Source organism: Salvelinus fontinalis, chromosome 22, assembly GCF_029448725.1.
Source record: "Salvelinus fontinalis isolate EN_2023a chromosome 22, ASM2944872v1, whole genome shotgun sequence".
Classification (NCBI taxonomy): Eukaryota; Metazoa; Chordata; class Actinopteri; order Salmoniformes; family Salmonidae; genus Salvelinus; species Salvelinus fontinalis.
The window spans coordinates 3,843,673-3,862,885 of NC_074686.1; the positions used below are offsets into that span (position 1 = coordinate 3,843,673).

General features: G+C 40.1%; 1 protein-coding gene across 2 annotated transcripts in view; it reads left to right on the plus strand.

Annotated features, from left to right (window-relative positions):
- The window catches only part of LOC129819575 (zinc finger protein ZFPM2-like), a 102,036-nt gene that overhangs the window by 28,816 nt on the left and 54,007 nt on the right, over nucleotides 1-19,213 (plus strand). For both annotated transcript variants that reach the window (XM_055875933.1, XM_055875934.1), the window contains one exon: nucleotides 12,826-12,950. In XM_055875933.1, the coding sequence (XP_055731908.1) occupies nucleotides 12,826-12,950 (125 nt within the window). The remainder of the gene's footprint in view (nucleotides 1-12,825; nucleotides 12,951-19,213) is intronic.

Below are 19,213 nucleotides of genomic sequence, written 5' to 3' on the forward strand. Positions count from 1 at the left end.
CTCACTAACAGTTGCTTTAAATCCAACCACATACATTTTTGCCAAACGAATACAATCGGTATGTTTCTTATCTTTGTGTGGCATAAGATAATTAACAATCAAATGCAAACAATCGAAGCACAGATTTAAAAAATAATTTTAAAAAATCTATCCGTAACAGAACATGCTTGGAAATATGACAATGAAGCCCCTCCCAGATCTGTGAATAACTCCATAGATTTAACTTCTGGTAACTCTTAATGGAGTTAAAAGTACTCTCAATGAACTCCAGTTATCAACACTGAATCCAGGAATTGTATCCCTCTCTTCAATTTAACCCACATTTTCTTCAAAAGCTGTGATTTCAACTATCCTTGATTTACTGTGTAAGAATATGAAGATTGACTTTTGACATGCAGAATGTGATTGACATGCATGTGATCTGAAAGGTGTGGGAAGTGTCATTCATAACACAAGCCAATCTAGTATTATATATCTCGCTATACTTCCAATTCCTCCTTGGTGAATATTATCAACACACTTGTCCACCTGACCCTCACTTTGTCTCGTTTATAAAGGCAGTGTCTAAATGATGGATCTCTCACTATGTGGATGAACGAGGGAGGGAGGAGGAGGAGGGACCTGGTTGTCAGCCGAATTAACTAAGATACCAAATAATGCTGTTAATAATAATATTCATATCGATAATGATAAAGGCCTCTAATCTTCCAAAAAAAACAAAACGCCATGTTCCTCCCTGATTGTTGGAGTGTTGCGGTATTCAATTAGGAGGTTTTTCCTCCAGCATATTAATCATCTCCTCAACAAACAACTCGGCAGTAATTAAAGCCTCAGCGTGGATAAAGACGCGTTGCTGGATCATCAGTCTGTTTATCAACGTTCACACAGCTGCTGTTAAGTAAATTCCGTGTCTTGAGGGGAATTTCAATTATCGCAGTCAGGTTAGCCTATATTCTTTTGTGAGTTCAGTGTATTTGGATCAAACAAACAAATACTTGATAAAGTACAGAACACTCATACAGAAGAATAAAAAAATAAGAGTTATATAGACACCAAGAGGCAACAAAAGTACTATTTACACAGTATTCATATATACATATTCATATATACAGTACAGTTAAATTCGAGATACGCAGTGATACAATATGTTATATATATTTTTTAAATTTAAAGCTAAACTTGCTTTTTGCGAGAGTCACCTCTGGTGGCAGAGCATTCCACGATGACATGGCTCTGTACATAACTGAGCGACGCATTAAATCTGTTTCTTTGGTTTGGGTACCGTGAAGACACCCATAGTGGCGTGTCTGGCGGGGTATGTCTGTTTGAAGTGTACGCAAATAGATTATACACGTGGTTAGGCATTTTCAACACACAAAAAGAAAGTTCTTAAAAAGATGAGAAGTGGTCCATTTCTCCTCAAGTGACTGAGGGAGAGGACGACTGCTTGAGTTCGGATGTTTGAATTCAAGTCTGTCAACAGAATGGAAAGGGCCTTTGGTGTTTGTAAATGGGGGGGGGGGGGGGGGGGAGTGGCAGATCTAAAGGAAGAATAGAACTAGAAAGGCTTGACCCGAGCAGCGATGCCCCCTACCCTACAGGGGTTTGACAGGAAGGCCCGGGGAGTGAAATGTAAGCTTTCTGATCATGGTCAAATAAAATGGGAAGTGTGTGGGAGGAAAAGAAAGCCTTTTGGGCCAGAGGAAACATACACAGGTTACTGAGGAAGTATGGAAGTCAATCAAGGAATAAATTGTATCATTAGTATTGTTATTTATTTCTTTGAGCTCATTTCTAGGCCTGTTTTTATTTATTTTTTATCAACTCCATATCACATTCTCCCAATTATATACAGAATGATTTAATATGAAGATGCATATTTTAATTATTTGCATTAGTGTTTTGTGGAATTGGCTATTTAGATGGTTCTAGACCGGTTGTGGGATTGGGATTTCAGTCCACAGAACACAACCTTTTCTTTAATGATGGGGTGATTTATATCAGTGCTATACTGTATATCGGAGTCTTGAGCTTGTGGTTGGTCAGGCCTGAACCATCAGCAGGGGCTGTACGCGGTCTCACAGTACGACCAAGAGAGGACTTAACACATCCATCACTGGGCTGCAGCACATCATAAAATCACTCCACACCCTACAACCTCTTTATTCTCCAACAGCTTGAAACCCCCAACGCACTCAAACAGACTACTGCACCACAGCAGCAAGATCATTCCCTTCTCCATGAAATCTAGACAGAGAGAGAGAGAGGGAGAGGGAGAGAGAGAGAGAGAGAGGGAGAAGTAAAAAACCTGTGACAATGTGCCTGAGAAATGTGTTTTTTTTCCTCTCACTTCCTCTCCTAAGCCAAAGATGGGCTTTCTCCAAATCCTTGTGCCCTATCAGACAAATTAAAGTAAATCAAGCATGAAATGAAGCAGTAGAGCCTGGAGATAAGGTCCCTTTAAGTCCCTCACAGATTACGCTGTAGAGAGAGCAAGAGAGGGAGTGAGGGGAGTGTGAGAGAGTGAGAGGGAGCGAGGTGCATCAGGTCCCCAGCAGTGGAGGAGGCCAGCCTCTCATCTCAGCACAATAGAAGCCTGTGTATTGGATTACTGATGTGGGGGAGCGGTGCAGTAAGACGAGAGGGAGACAGAAAAATGAAAACAGAGTTTAAAATGTTCTTTAAATCTCCCGAGCCCCCAATGTTCCCCCCCAAAACCAAACTTAAATTAATTGTATTTTTTTTAACAGAGAAAGTCATCAGAGAGAGAAATTTGACTTGAGAGTAAGAGAAGGAGTGAGAGAGAGAGAGAGAGAGAGAAATGTGCATTGCGTGACAGACTTGAAGATATTTTTAATGGATATTGGAGTATTGGATTTATGTATTCCGTGATGTTTTTACGGGTATGCTCAGTGCTCATTGAATTTAACAAGACCAGTGGGCCGCTCAATCAGGAACTCCCTGCCTCTCTGTAATCCAAGTTCATAGTCACGAAGAAAAAAAACTACTCCTGATCACACTGAGCCAGAGACTTAGGTTCGTCAGCCTTTCTATTTGGTTGATCTCCTAGAGCATTTTCAAAAAATACTCCAGAAACTGGGTGATTTTTATTTTATTTTGTATTAACTTTTATTTCATCAGAGGAACCCAATTGAGACCAGTGTCTCATTTACAATGGTGCTCCGAAAAAGTCCATCAATACAACAAAAAGATATAAAAACTACAAGACAGCTAAAAATACATTTACATCAGGTTATTACAACAAATTATAATAATCAATTGAAACAAATGCACAAATCAGTGAACTCCTTTAATAGCAGAGTTTTAAACTACCCTATCGACACCAGGGAATCCAGGTGTCATTTGTTTTGTAAGGTATTCCATCACTGTGGCGCGTTAAATCTAAAGGTCGATTCACTAAACCTTGAGGAGACAAGCGGGACCTTAAGAGTTAATCCACCCTGCGAATGGGTTTGGTATCAAAATGTTTTTATATTTCAACAGAGAAATTAGGTATGTTAGAAGCTGGTGGAGCCAAGCTTTGTAAACAAGAATGGAGTAAAGAAGTGGGTATGCAGGATTTTTGTGAGGTCCAGCTGACCTTCTTATACAGGATGCAGTGATGAGTATTAAAACTGTCACCTGTAATAAAGCCAAGGTCGCTATGGTAGACAGCATCCAAAGGTTTAACTATCACCATAGTCAAGAACTGGCAGAAAAATGTACAGTACAATCTGCTTCCTGCTGTTCATGGAGAGGCAAGAGCTATTTCCCAAAATTAAGCCCACTTTAAAGCTGCAATATGTAACTTTTTGGTTATAGAGTTATAGATCTGTCATTCTCGTTGAAAGCAAGTGTAAAACGGTAGAGCTGTTCTATGTGCACTATTTCTATACTTCACGTTCTTCATTTTTGTTTTAGCGTCTTTTACATCAGTTTCAAAACAGCTGAAACTACTATATTTTGGATATGGAAAATATATTTCACAGCTGTTTAGATGGTACAATCATTCTCTCCACTACACTTGCTTCTTTTGTCACATAAACTGAAATTAGGCGAATTAGAATTTTTCTACATAGTGCACCTTTAAATCTTAGCTTTTTAACTAGCTCATCAGTATGCTTTTTAGATGTTAGATCTTAATCAATCTAAACGTCCAGATCTTTATAGGCGGGAACCCGCTCGATTTGAGAAACAATCAATGAGTGAATATGTAGCCCATCTGACAAATTTTTCTGTGAATTAGAGACCAACATATATTTAGTTTGGCCTGTTTTAAATCAACATTGCCTTCATGTAATGTAACAAAATCAGCTTTGGTCAACAGTCAGTGCAATGGCATACATAACCATATCATCTGCATACAGATGTATATTACAGGATTGAATACATAGACCAATATTATTTATATAAATATGAAAGAGAACAGGACCAAAATCTACCCCTGCAGTGCACCTTTCATAATATCAAGGAAACTAGACTTGACACCATCAGAAAGCACACATTGTGTCCTGTTTGTCAAATACAGTGTAGGTCTTAAACCATTTGCAAGACTCCTTATCCAGGCTCATTTCAGACAGTTTTTGAATGAGTAGGGAATGGTCAATGGTGTCGAATGCCTTGGAAAGATCTATAAATGAGGCAGCACAATGTTTTTTTATGATCTAGGCAATTTAACACCATCTAAAACAAGCATAGTGTCCGAAACCGTGCATGTTTAGAATAGAGTGAGAAGTTAAAATAGTTCTTAGCTGGGATTTGGTCAGGGATTCTAATAACTTTGGCTAGGCAAGATAACTTGGTGATTGGGCAGTAATGATCTAATCAGAAGGATCTCCACCCTTATGTACGGGGAGGACATGTGCCACTTTCCAAATCTAAGGGATAAACCCAGGATCAGTTGTTAAGTTAAAAATATAGGTTCAACAATAAGTGGGACTGAAAGCTGTAGTAGAAGGGGTCAAGTGAATCAGCTCCTGTGGATTTTTTTTTACATTGATTATTAGCAAGGTATTTAATACATCGTATACAATACCAGTCAAATGTTTGGACACACCTACTTATTCAAAGGTTTTCTTTATTTGTTTACTATTTTCTACATTGTAGAATAATAGTGAAGACATCATAACTATGAAATAACACATATGGAATAATGTAGAACCAAAAAAGTGTTGAACAAATCAAAATATGTTCTATATGTGAGATTCTTCAAAGTAGCCACCCTTTGCCTTTGTGACAGCTTTGCACTCTCTTGGCATTCTCTCAACCAGCTTCATGAGGTAGTCACCTAGAATGCACTTCAATTACAGGTGTGCCTTGTTAAAAGTACATTTGTGGAATTTCTTTCCTGCTAATGCATTTGAGCCAATCAGTTGTGTTGTGACAAGGTAGGGGTGGTATACAGAAGATAGCCGTATTTAGTAAAAAAACAAGTCCATATTAACAGCTCAAATAATCAAAGAGAAGCGGCAGTCCATTACTTTAAGATATGAAGGTCAGTCAATCCGGAAAATGTCAAGAACTTTGAATGTTTCTTCAGGTGCTATTCAGGCGCTATGATGGAACTGGCCCTCATGAGGACTGCCACAGGAAAGGAAGACCCAGAGTTACCTTTGCTGCAGAGGATAAGTTCATTAGAGTTACCAGCCTCAGAAATTGCAGCCCAAATAAATGCTTCACAGAGTTCAAGTAACAGACACATCTCAACATCAACTGCTCAGAGGAGACCACGTGAATCAGGCCTTCATGGATGAATTGCTGCAAAGGAACTACTACTAAATGACACCAATAAGAAGAAGAGACTTACTTGGGTCAAGAAACACGAGCAATAAACATTAGACCGGTGCAAATCTGTCCTTTGGTCTGATGAGTCCAAATTTGAGATTTTTGCTCCCAACCGCTCTGTCTTTGTGAGAAGCAGAGTAGATGAACAGATGATCTCCGCATGTGTGGTTTCCACCATGAGTATGGAGGAGAAGGTGTGATGGTTAGGGCTCCCGCGTAGCACAGTGGTCTAAGGCACTGCATCTTAGTGCTGGAGGCGTCACTACAGACCCTAGTTCGATCCCAGGCTGTTTCACAACCGGCCGCTATCGGGAAACCCATAGGGCGGCGCACAATTGGCCCAGTGTTGTCTGGGGGAGGGTTTGGCCGGGGTAGGCCGTCATTGTAAATAAGAATTTGTTCTTAACTGACTTGCCTAGTTAAATAAAAAATGTAAAAATGGTGTGTTGGTGCTTTGCTGGTGACACTGTTGTTGATTTATTTAGAATTCAAGGCACACTTAACTAGCATGGTTACCACAGCATTGTGCAGTGATACCCCATTCCATCTGGTTTGCTCTTTGTGGGACTATCATTTGTTTTTCAACAGGACAATGGCCCAACACACCTCCAGGCTGTGTAAGTGCTAGTGATGGAGTGCTGCATCAGATGACCTGGCCTCCACAATCACCTGACCTCAACCCAATTGAGATGGTTTGGGATGAGTTAGACTACAGAGTGCAGGAAAAACAGCCAACAAGTGCTCAGCATATGTGACTGACTGGCTCAAATGTAGCAAAATTTGAAATTGTGTTTTTTACATTGGATAAAAGTAGAGACTCAGAGCTAAAAAATGGTATATCATACAGTAGGAACAATGGGAAAGTAATTTTTATTTATAGATTAACTTGTAAACTCACTTTTGAGAAATGGCCTTTGAATGTTTTGGTACTACTATTGGAGAGCCCTTCTTTGTCTACACCCATTCAACATTGTTCACACCCTCTTAAGCTTTAGCCCCACCCATCTCATTAAGGGTAGATCCGAATGTACTAACAACAGCAGTCAAGCACCCAAGCTAACTTGCTAGCTACTTCCAGACTTCTACGTGAGAGAGAACAGCTCACTGAACATTACTCGCCCTAGCAGAGCTGGTTAGTCTGTTATGTTATCCAGAGTGTTGGTGACTGCAACTGTGCTGTCAGATTGTCAGTTGTAAATTCAGAGCGTTTCGCATTCAGAGCGCACACCAGACCCTCTGGCCGATGTTTACTGACACCGGCCATATTCAACGGGTATAGAGCTTTCGTAAATTCATCAGTTATTCTGCGCCCTCTACTCAGACGAGAGTGCTCTGAAATCAGATTAGATGGCCAGACTGAATTTACGAACGCACCTGAAATGGTTACTTGCATAGTGGAATCTTTTGTTAAGACATGTAGCTAGCTAGCTAGGTAAACAATCAATGAACCATAATCCCAACTCATAACATTACCCTGCATGAATCTGCAGGTAGCTAACCAACCAGGTTCAATGTTAGCTAGCTAACATTAGGCTATAACTAGCAATGCAAATGGCTCTTTCTGTCATAATTAGAAATGTGTAATATCTGAAAATGTAGCTAGCTAGACTCTCTTACATTATTAACTTCTTATGGCTTCATCCGCGTTACTGGGATCGATATGACAACAGCCAGTGATAGTGCAGGGCGCCAAATTCAAACAACAGAAATCTCATAATTAAAATTCCTCAGACATTCATGTGTCTTATATCATTTTAAAGGTAATCTTGTTGTTAATCCCACCAAAGTGTCTGATTTCAAATATGCTTTTCAGCAAAAGCACTACAAACGATTGTGTTAGGTCACCACAAAACCACAATAAGCACAGCCATTTTTCCAGTGAAAGATAGCTTTCACAAAAACCAGAAATAGAGATAAAATGAATCACTAACCTTTCATTATCTTCATCAGATGACACTCATAGGACTTCATGTTACACAATACATGCATGTTTTGTTTGATAAAGTTCATATTTATATAAAAAAATCTGAGTTTACTTTGGCGCGTTAGATTCACTAGTTGCAAAAACATAAAGTGATTTTGCATAGCCACATCGTTTCAACAGAAATACTCATCATAAATGTAGATGACAATACAAGTTATACACATGGAATTATAGATAAACCTCTCCTTAATGCAACTGCTGTGTCAGATTTCAAAAAAACTTTACGGAAAAATAAACCATGCAATAATCTGAGACGGAGCTCAGAACAATAGCCAAATTAGCCGCCATGTTGGACTCAACAGAAACCAGAAAATACATGATAAATGTTTCCTTACATTTGATGAACTTCATCAGAATGCAGTCCTAGGAATCCCAGGTCCACATAAAATGCTTGATTTGTTCGATAATGTCCGTTATTTATATCCAATTAGCTACTTTCGAATTGTTTACCAAACGCCCTAACCAATGTCTCAAAGCGCGTCCACTATAACGTGACGAAATGTTCTGTTACAGTCAGTAGAAACATCTCAAACGATGTACTGAATCAATCTTTAGAATGTTGTTAACATACATCTTGAATAACGTTCCAACCGGAGAATTACATCGACTTCAATTGACCGATGGAACGGAGCTCCCTCTCACATGAACGCGCCAGTTCAATGCATGGGCACCTCATGGAAGTGATTACTCATTCCTGTCTCCTTCGGCCCCCCTTCACATTAGAGTCATCAGACAAAGTTCTATTGACTGTTGACATCTAGTGGAAGCCGTAGGAAGTGAAAACCCATCCATATCTCTCTGTATTTTCAATGAGAGCTTGGTTGAAAATCTGGCACCCCCAGAAAATATCCAAACAGGAAGTGGAACTTTCAGGTTTTTGCCTGCCATATGAGTTCTGTTATACTCACAGACATAATTCAAACAGTTTTAGAAACTTCTATCTAAGTGTTTTCTATCCACTGCTACTAATAATATGCATGTATTAGCAACTATGACACAGGAGCAGGCCGTTTACTCTGGGCACCTCTGTGCACCTTTCATCCAAGCTACTCAATACTGCCCCTTCAGCCATAAGAAGGTAATGTTGCAAATGACTATTGTAGCTGGAAATGGCTGACTTTTAATGGAATAGCTACATAGGCATACAGAGGCCCATTATCAGCAACCATCACTCCTGTGTTCCAATGGCACGTTGTGTTAGCTAATCCAAATTTATCATTTTAAAAGGCTAATTGATCATTAGGAAACCCTTTTGCAATTATGTTAGCACAGCTGAAAACTGTAGTCCTGATTAAAGAAGCAATAAAACTGGCCTTCTTGAGACTAGTTGAGTATCTGGAGCATCAGCATTTGTGGGTTCGATTACAGGCTTAAAATGGCCACAAACAAAGAACTTTCTTCTGAAAGTCGTCAGTCTATTCTTGTTCTGGGAAATGAAGGCTATTCCATGCGAGAAATTGCCAAGAAACTGAAGATCTCGTACAACGCTGTGTACTATTCAATTCACAGGACATTGCAAACTGGCTCTAACTAGAATAGAAAAAGGAGTGGGAGGCACAGTGCACAACTGAGCAAGAGGACAAGTACATTAGAGTGTCTAGTTTGAGAAACAGACGCCTCACAAGTCCTGAACTGGCAGCTTCATTAAATAGCACCCGCAAAACACCAGTCTCAATGTCAAAAGTGAAGAGGCGACTCCGGGATGCTGGCCTTCTAGCCAGAGTTCCTCTGTCCAGTGTTTGTGTTATTTTCCCCATCTTAATCTTTTCTTTTTATTGTCCAGTCTGAGATATGGTTTTTTCTTTGCAACTCTGCCTAGAAGGCCAGCATCCCGGAGTCGCCTCTTCACTGTTGACATTGATACTGGTGTTAGAATAATATCTAAGAGAGTCTTTAAAGTTGAGTCGAGTAGTTATCAGCTGAGGTAGATTTAGCTCAATACAAATATCTTTCAGCCGATCAGATACTGGCATCAACCAATCCAATGACCTGGCCAAGGCTTTTGACTCTGTCAATCACCACATCCTCATCGGCAGACTCGACAGCCTTGGTTTCTCTAATGATTGCCTCGCCTGGTTCACCAACTACTTCTCTGATCGAGTTCAGTGTGTCAAATCGGAGGGTCTGTTGTCCGGACCTCTGGCAGTCTCTATGGGGGTGCCACAGGGTTCAATTCTTGGACCGACTCTCTTCTCTGTATACATCAATGATGTCGCTCTTGCTGCTGGTGAGTCTCTGATCCACCTCTACGCAGGCGACACTATTCTGTATACTTCTGGCCCTTCTTTTGACACTGTGTTAACAACTCTCCAGGCGAGCTTCAATGCCATACAACTCTCCTTCCGTGGCCTCCAATTGCTCTTAAATACAAGTAAAACTAAATGCATGCTCTTCAACCGATCGCTGCCTGCACCTGCCCGCCTGTCCAACATCACTACTCTGGACGGCTCTGACTTAGAATATGTGGACAACTACAAATACCTAGGTGTCTGGCTAGACTGTAAACTCTCCTTCCAGACTCACATCAAACATCTCCAATCCAAAGTTAAATCTAGAATTGGCTTCCTATTCCGCAACAAAGCATCCTTCACTCATGCTGCCAAACATACTCTTGTAAAACTGACCATCCTACCAATCCTCGACTTCGGTGATGTCATTTACAAAATAGCCTCCAAAACCCTACTCAATAAATTGGATGCAGTCTATCACAGTGCCATCCGTTTTGTCACCAAAGCCCCATATACTACCCACCACTGCGACCTGTACACTCTCGTTGGCTGGCCCTCGCTTCATACTCGTCGCCAAACCCACTGGCTCCAGGTCATCTAAAAAACCCTGCTAGGTAAAGTCCCCCCTTATCTCAGCTCGCTGGTCACCATAGCAGCACCTACCTGTAGCACGCGCTCCAGCAGGTATATCTCTCTGGTCACCCCCAAAACCAATTCTTCCTTTGGCCGCCTCTCCTTCCAGTTCTCTGCTGCCAATGACTGGAACGAACTACAAAAATCTCTGAAACTGGAAACACTTATCTCCCTCACTAGCTTTAAGCACCAGCTGTCAGAGCAGCTCATAGATTACTGCACCTGTACATAGCCCATCTATAATTTAGCCCAAACAACTACCTCTTTACCTACTGTATTTATTTATTTTGCTCCTTTGCACCTTCTTCCAATGCAAACCAACCATTCCAATGTTTTTTTTACTTGCTATATTGTATTTACTTCGCCACCATGGCCTTTTTTAATATTTTTATTTATATATATATATTTTATTTGCCTTCACCTCCCTTATCTCACCTCACTTGCTCACATTGTATATAGACTTATTTTTCACTATATTATTGACTGTATGTTTGTTTTACTCCATGTGTAACTATGTGTTGTTGTATGTGTCGAACTGCTTTGCTTTATCTTGGCCAGGTCGCAATTGTAAATGAGAACGTGTTCTCAATTTGCCTACCTGGTTAAATAAAGGTGAAATAAAAAATAAAAATAAAAAATAAAATCCAGAATAATTATTAATTATTCGGATTTAGCATAGTTAGACAGCAGGTCAGACAATTTGTTAATAGCACATAAGGAGGCCGAAGGAGGGTGATAAATTCCTGCTAGCATCAGATGGGCATTATTACCAAGGGCCACATTTAAGACAAGACATTCAAATTGCTTAGGGACAGAGGGTGTAATGGATACAGAAACATTTAAGTTGCTCTTTATGTATATGGCGACACCCCCTCCTCTGCCAACTCTGTCAGATCTAAAAACGTTATAATCAATCAGAGACAAATCAGAGTTTGGCGTAGACTTTTTTAGCCAACGTTCAGTTATAACCATGTCCACCTTCGTTTGAGAAGCCAGAGTTACAATACAATACATTTTCTAAATACAATTTCTGGCATTTACGTGAATCAGTCCAAATCCGCAGGTGTGGGATTTCAGATCAGAAGGAGTTTCAAATACGTACATGCCATGTTTAGCAAGTACATTTAGAAAATATTAGAAAATCTCATGTAGTAGGCTTGAATTGGAATAGATACAAGATTACCTAGAACTGAACCATTAGGCCTATGCCTTAGAAAGAGGACGTGGATTAAAACAAGAGTCAATGAGGGTTACCTGTTGCAGGCAAGGACTGATATCCTGTCATTTTTGTAGTACCTCTTCGATATTAGCACTCAGCATCCTAGTTCCTCTCCTGTTTGGGTGCAACCTGTCCCTTTTTAAGAGCTGAGGATGTTCCCAAAATAAATTGAAATTGTCAATAATATCCAACGCTCTTTCGGGTCAGAGTTTAGACTTCATCAAAGAGTCCAACGAAAAAAGACGGGTGAAACTATCAACTCCAAGATCATGGTTAGGAATAGGACTAGAAAATATAGCCAATAGCCCTCAGCTATTTGAAATTCAGTCTCAACTCCCAACACACTCCTCCACTATTCACATCAAAACTGGATGGACAAAGAGGCTTAGTCCACACTATCTGTTGGCTGTCAAACTGCTGGGGCTAAAGCCTAATCAAAGAGACAACTAGGTCATCAAGGATCGAAGCTAGGGAGAGTCGCTTTAGTGAAGTTTATGATCTGTTAATTGACTGCAGAGGGAAGAGGGGCTCAGTGATGATGTTGATAGTGGTGGTGGTGTTCAGTATGATGAGGAAGGAAGTAATCCTGAAATACACTGAAGGGACATTGTGAGAAATGTTCTCTAGCTAAATGTTCTCTACCTATGTTCCCGGTAAGAATAACTGTAGAAAGGCTTCTACATTGAAACCAAAAGGGTTCTACCTAGAACCAAAAAGGGTTCTTCAAAGGGTTCTCTCATGGGGACAGCTGAAGAACCCTTTAAGGTTCTAGATAGGACCTTTTGTTCTAAGAGTGTACCAAAGACTATCACACACTAGTACTCTCTTTGGCTGAAAATGCTACTGCAGTGGTGTGGTGCCTCATTAAGATACTATGGAGTAAAAAACAGTTTTTATTAAAGAATTATGAACTCAAGCTCGAGTCATGATTGAATGTTAATAAATAATCTAAATACAGATTGTGCTCTGTTTTATAGGAGAGCTGGAGATTCTCTATGACGGTACAGAGTGGCAGACACGTTCTCGCCAGGCACTTCCTGTGGGCATCACATGGGGTCCTTTCGAGGGGAAGATGGAAATGACCACAGCAGGAAGTTACATGGTAGGCTACTCAATAATGAACACTGTTTATGTTCTGGAGATGTGATATGAACGATATGACAACTATATTTGGATGGGTCCAAATATACAACGCTTATTGTAAAGATCTTGCCAATGACATGAAACATTTCCATATTTTCACAAACTATACTGAACAGAAATATAAACGCAACATCTAAAGTGTTGGTCCCATGTTTCAGGAGCTGAAATAAAAGAGCCCAGAAATGTTCCATATGCACGAAAAGCTTATTTCTCAAAAATGTTGTGCACAAATTTGTTTACATCCCTGTTAGTGAGCATTTCTCCTTTGCCAAGATAATCCATCCATCTGACAGGTGTGGGATATCAATAAACTGATTAAAAAGTATGATCATTACACAGGTGACTTAAGTAATACTGTGACACTGGAGGGACAGAGATGGCGGACTGAAGATGGCGGTGCAAAATGCCTCATGAGAAATTGCAATATTCAATATCTAAAACTGACTAAATAGTAGTACTATACTGATCTATTTACTCGTGGGCAATAGCATTCAAGCTGGATAATAACTCCCCAAAAAGGCGAGAGAAGTTGATTGATAAATATCACGAACACAGTCAAGGCCAAAACATGTTGGAGAGGAAACAGGGAAAAAACGGAGAACCAAACTCCGAGAGAAAACTACGAGATTCCTCGACAGACACCTATGATTTATGCTTTTCACCACCTGGTACGGTAAGAGTTGAAACCAACCTGCTAAAATCAATAAATCATAAGTTGGGTGTACTTGAACTTGTAAGCAAAGCGATGAAGGCGAGCCTCGAAATGAGTGATGAAAAAGCTGTGACAATGTAGAAAGAAACCAACAAGCTTCAAGGTCAGTACTATTGAAACGGACATTAAAGAACTTAAAGAGGAGAGAATGTTTCTGAGAGAAGCCTTACTTGGAATACAGACGCAATCCATGCAAGAATACCTGGTATTGGGTGAAGATCCTTTTTAAAGTGCTACAGATCCCAGGCGATACTGTTGACAAAATCAAACTCGAACAAGTACCCCATTTTGGACAGAGATATGAGTGCCCAATCATTGCCAAATGTGCATTCTTTAAACATAAAATAATGGTTAAAAGCCCGGGCAAAAGACTCGCTGGCATGAAAATAAGAATGAATGATCAGTTCTGGAGGAAATTGCAGAACGGCGCAAAGTTCTGTACCCATTCTTCAAGGTGAATAGACTTAAAAGGGAAACGTGTAGCTCTCGTAGTCGATAAACTGTACACTGATAATCAACTCTTCCGAGACACGAATCACTTCTCCATGGCTATTCTAAATAATGCAAAGTTTCCATAGAGGAGTCGAATAATGGAACACCCAATACTATCCATGGTAGGGATTGTAAAAAAACAACAACTGAAAAACAATGAAATACAACAATTGATACAAAAATAAACTGCAAATACACTATACCATTCAAGATAGGGAATGCTGTAAAAATAATTAGTATTCAACATTCTATTCTTAGTATTTATAAATAGATATAAGACAGCATTAGAAGAAATATAAGGAATCTTCAAATATAAGGAACTGGACCACAAAAGTACTTAAAAGCCAGAAGTTAGGTAGAAATCAACATTGCAGGGATAAAAACACAGCAAACAGAGGACATAGAAGGCACAGTATGTGGGTATGTGCGGGTGTATTGTGATGGAAGGTGGGGTGTGTGTTTTTGTGTTTGGAAAAGTGTGGTTAAGTGAGTGAAAAACGGAAAATGGTTGCAAATGTCAGAGCCCATGTGTGCGTGTCTGCGAGCAGGTGTTGTGGCAGAGAGAGCGTTCAATTTTGTGCAGATATGGGATAAACATTTTAAAGGAAATTCTAAATATAGTTTATGTATTTATTGTCCTATCATGATGGAACAGTCCCTAACCCTATACACCCACCTGAGCGACCCACACACTCAGGAGAAGTCCTTATCTGTTTTATAGGCCTACTGCAAGTAGCCTATACGCAGCCAAGACATAAAGACCAGAAACCCACTAAAACAGCACTGCCCCCTCAAGAGTCTGAGCCTGGCTGGCAGGGTTGGTCCAATGAAGCCAAAGCCCCTAGATGGGTGAGCATAACGTAAAAGGAATTTCTCAAAGCTGCTAATGAGAACATTGATGAACGTGTACCCAGCCGGTGAGAATTTCGATGGGGTGCCCCCACCCAGGCAATGGTAGTGCTGGCAACACTAGCTGCTGTAACCCATGGAGAGGGGGGGTCACACTACGACAATCAGAGAGCGGGAAAATTATTGTGACCCTGGTGGCACAAAATAATCAAAAGGTCAGACTGCACAGAGATGTTTGGGGAAATGGTCACAACTGGGGACCAGCGTGTGTGTGTGTTTCAGGGTAGGGGGGTGTATTTGAACTCCATCAGCTAGGATTTTAAATTGGTTAATCAAATCTCCCCATTCTTGCTCAATTTTGCATGCATGCTCAAACAGCTACAACTGGATATGCATTCACACCTCAAGTCTTTTCTTGCCGCCAAATAAAAATGTGATTCACATTGTTTTTCTTCACATTTTCAAACAGTCCATTTATATTTTCCAACAGGTGATGGGTGAGGTTTTCTTCTCGCCTGAGTAGCCTCGTTTCACTGCCAAAAATAAAATTCAACCATCTAGTGTTCAGCGAAATAACAACACAATGTCAAATGCAGGTAGCCTAGTCAAATAATTAACATCCAATCACATTACCGTTACGCTCTCGCGGGAATTCCACTAACGGTCCGTATGTAGCCAAACGTAGCTGCTGCTCATGTTGGTATCTGTACTGATGGCGCAAAAGCCATGACAGGGAGACATACTTGAGTGGTAACAGGTGTGCAAGCAGTTACTCCCGACGCCGCTAGGGTACACTGCAGCATCCACCGAGAGGCTCTTGCTGCCAAGGGAATGCCTGACAGCTTGAAAGATGTTTTGGACACGACAGTGAAAATGGTTAACTTTGTTAAAGCAAGGCCCCTGAACTCTCGTGTATTTTCTGCGCTATGCAATGATATGGGCAGCGACCATTGAACGCTTTTACAACATACAGAAGTGCGCTGGTTATCAAGGGGCAAAGTATTGACACATTTTTGATGAATTGAGAGATGAGCTTAAAGTTTTCTTTACTGACCATAATTTTGACTTGTCTGACCGCTTGCATGAAGATGAGTTTCTCACACGACTGGCCTCTCTGGGTGATGTTATTTCTCGCCTAAACGTTCTGAATCTAGGATTACAGGGACTCTTCACAACTATATTCAATGTGCGGAACAAAATTGAGGCTATGATTAAGAGAAGCTCTTCTCTATCTGCATTAACAAGGACAACATACAGGTATTTCCATCATTGTATGATTTTTTGTGTGCAAATAAACTCAAGCTTACGGACAATGTCAAATGTGAAATAGCGAGCACCTGAATGAGTTAGGTGCGCAATTACGCAAGTACGCAAGGGGTCTAAATATACTTATCCCATGGGCAAAGAAACTCAAAAGGTGTGATATTAATTAACAATAATTTTGATCCGAATGTGCAAGTTGTTCAAACAGATCCGCAAGGTCGATGATTCTTTAAAATATGTTATTGGACCATAAACAGATTTGTCTCATTAATCTATACGGTCCAAATAATGATGATCCACTATTCTTTGAAAATCTATATAATATTGTAACTTATCAAGCCTACAACAAGCAATACAAGACTATATTATTATGGTGGGAGATTATAATACAGTTTTAAATACCTCAATGGATCTTGAAGGAAATCACACTACAAGCCATCACACTTATGCACTTAAGGAAATCTCGAATGTCATGGATATATTAGAACTACTGGATATATGGAGGCTTAAATATCCTGACCTAGTGAGATATACATGTCATTCTCGCTGGCACCAAACGTTTAAAAAGTGTTGATAAAGGACAGAATGGTCAGACCATCAGATAATTGTCATATACATTACTCTTACAGAATTTCCATGTTTGAGGATTTTGCAAATTTAATCAAAGCCCATTGGATGACAACATGTTTTTAACCAGGACAGAATCATTTATAACTGACTTTTTCTGTCATAATATACGCTACCGTTCAAAAGTTAGGGGTCACTTAGAAATGTCCTTGTTTTTGAAAGAGAAACAAAAAAAAAAGTCCATTAAAATAACATCAAATTGATCAGAAATACAGTGTAGACATTGTTAATGTTGTAAATGACTATTTTAGCCGGAAACTGCAGATTTTTTTTAATGGAATATCTACATAGTTGTACAGAGGCCCATTATCAGCAACCATCACTCCTGTGTTCCAATGGCATGTTGTGTTAGCTAATCCAAGTTTTTCATTTTAAAAGGCTAATTGATCATTAGAAAGCCCTTTTACAATAATGTTAGCACAGCTGAAAACTGTAGTTTGACTAAAAAAGCAATAAAACTGGCCTTCTTGAGATTAGTTGAGTATCTGGAGCATCAGCATTTGTCGGTTCGATTACAGACTCAAAATGGCCAGAAATAATGACTTTCTTCTGAAATTCGTCAGTCTATTCTTGTTCTGAGAAATGAAGGCTATCCCATTTTAGAAATTGCCAAGAAACTGAAGATCTCGTACAACGCTGTGTACTACTCCCTTCACAGAACAGCCTAAACAACCTGTAACCAGAATAGAAAGAGGAGTGGGAGGCCCCGGTGCACAACTGAGCAAGAGGGCAAGTACATTAGAGAGTCTGGTTTGAGAAACAGATGCCTCCCAAGTCCTCAACTGGCAGCTTCATTAAATAGTTCCTGAAAAACACCAGTCTCAACGTCAACAGTGAAGAGGTGACTCCTGGATACTGGCCTTCTTGGCATATTAATAAAAAATAGATGGGATAGCAGTACAGATAGATACCAATAAAAGCTTTACCAATATCAAATCAAATTGTATTTGTCACATGCGTCGAATACAACAGGTGTACAACACCTTACCGTGAAATGCTTAATTACAACCCGTTAACCAACAATGCAGTTTTAGAGGCACAGAATGCGTTAGAGGAAAAATAATAATATGTAATATATTATAAAAATTAACCAAACTGGATGAAATATGGGGAAAAAAGCACCAAAATATTTTTTCATCTTTAACATAGAAATGCTACCAAAAATAATTTACTGAAACTTGTTACAAATGACGGAGTCACCCATGATTCACCAAACTAGATTTTGGAAGAGGAAGCAAAGTACTTTAAGCATATGTTTTCATTTCAGTCTCCTCCATCTCCATTAATCGAAGTTAATTGGAAGGATTTTTTTTCTATTAATAATGTAAAATGAACAGCTGTACAGAAAGACTTATGTGAAGGCCAACATACAGAGGATGAACTTCTTGATTAAATTAAAGCCTTTAAGTCTGGGAAAGGTCTGTATGACATACCAGTTTTGATATACCAAACCTTTTGTTTACATACACCTTTGCCAAATACTTTTAAACTCAGTTTTTCACAATTCCTGACATTTAATCCATGTAACAATTCCCTATTTTAGGTCAGTTAGGATCACCACTTTATTTTCAGAATGTGAAATGTCAGACTAGTAGTAGAGAGAATGATTTATTTCAGCTTTTATTTCTTTCAACACATTACCAGTGGGTCAGAAGTTTACATACACTCAATTAGTATTTTGTAGAATTGCCTTTAAATTGTTTAACTTGGGTCAAACATTTCAGGTAGCCTTCCACAAGCTTCCCACAATAAGTTGGGTGATTTTTGGTCTATTCCTTAAGACAGAGCTGGTGTAACTGAGTCAGGTTTGTAGGCCTCCTTACTCGCACACACTTTTTCAGTTCTGCCCACAAATTTTCTATAGGATTGGGTTCAAGGTTTTGTGATGGCCACTCCAATACCTTGACTTTGTTGTCCTTAAGCCATTTTGCCACAACTTTGGAATTACGCTTGGGGTCATTGTCCATTTGGACAAGCTTTAACTTCCTGACTGACTCAATATTTCTACATAGTTTTCTTACCTCATTATGCCATCAATTTTGTGAAGTGCACCAGTCCCTCTTGCAGCGAGGCACCCACACAACATGATGCTGCCAGCGCCGTAGTGAAGGGCGACTCCGGCAGCGCCGTAGTGAAGGGCGACTCCGGCAGCTCCTGACTGACGGGCGGCACCGGCAGCTCCTGACTGACGGGCGGCTCTGGCAGCTCAGGACAGACGGGCGGCTCTGGCTGCGCCGGACCGGAGGGCGACGCTGGAGGCTCCGGACTGGAGGGCGACG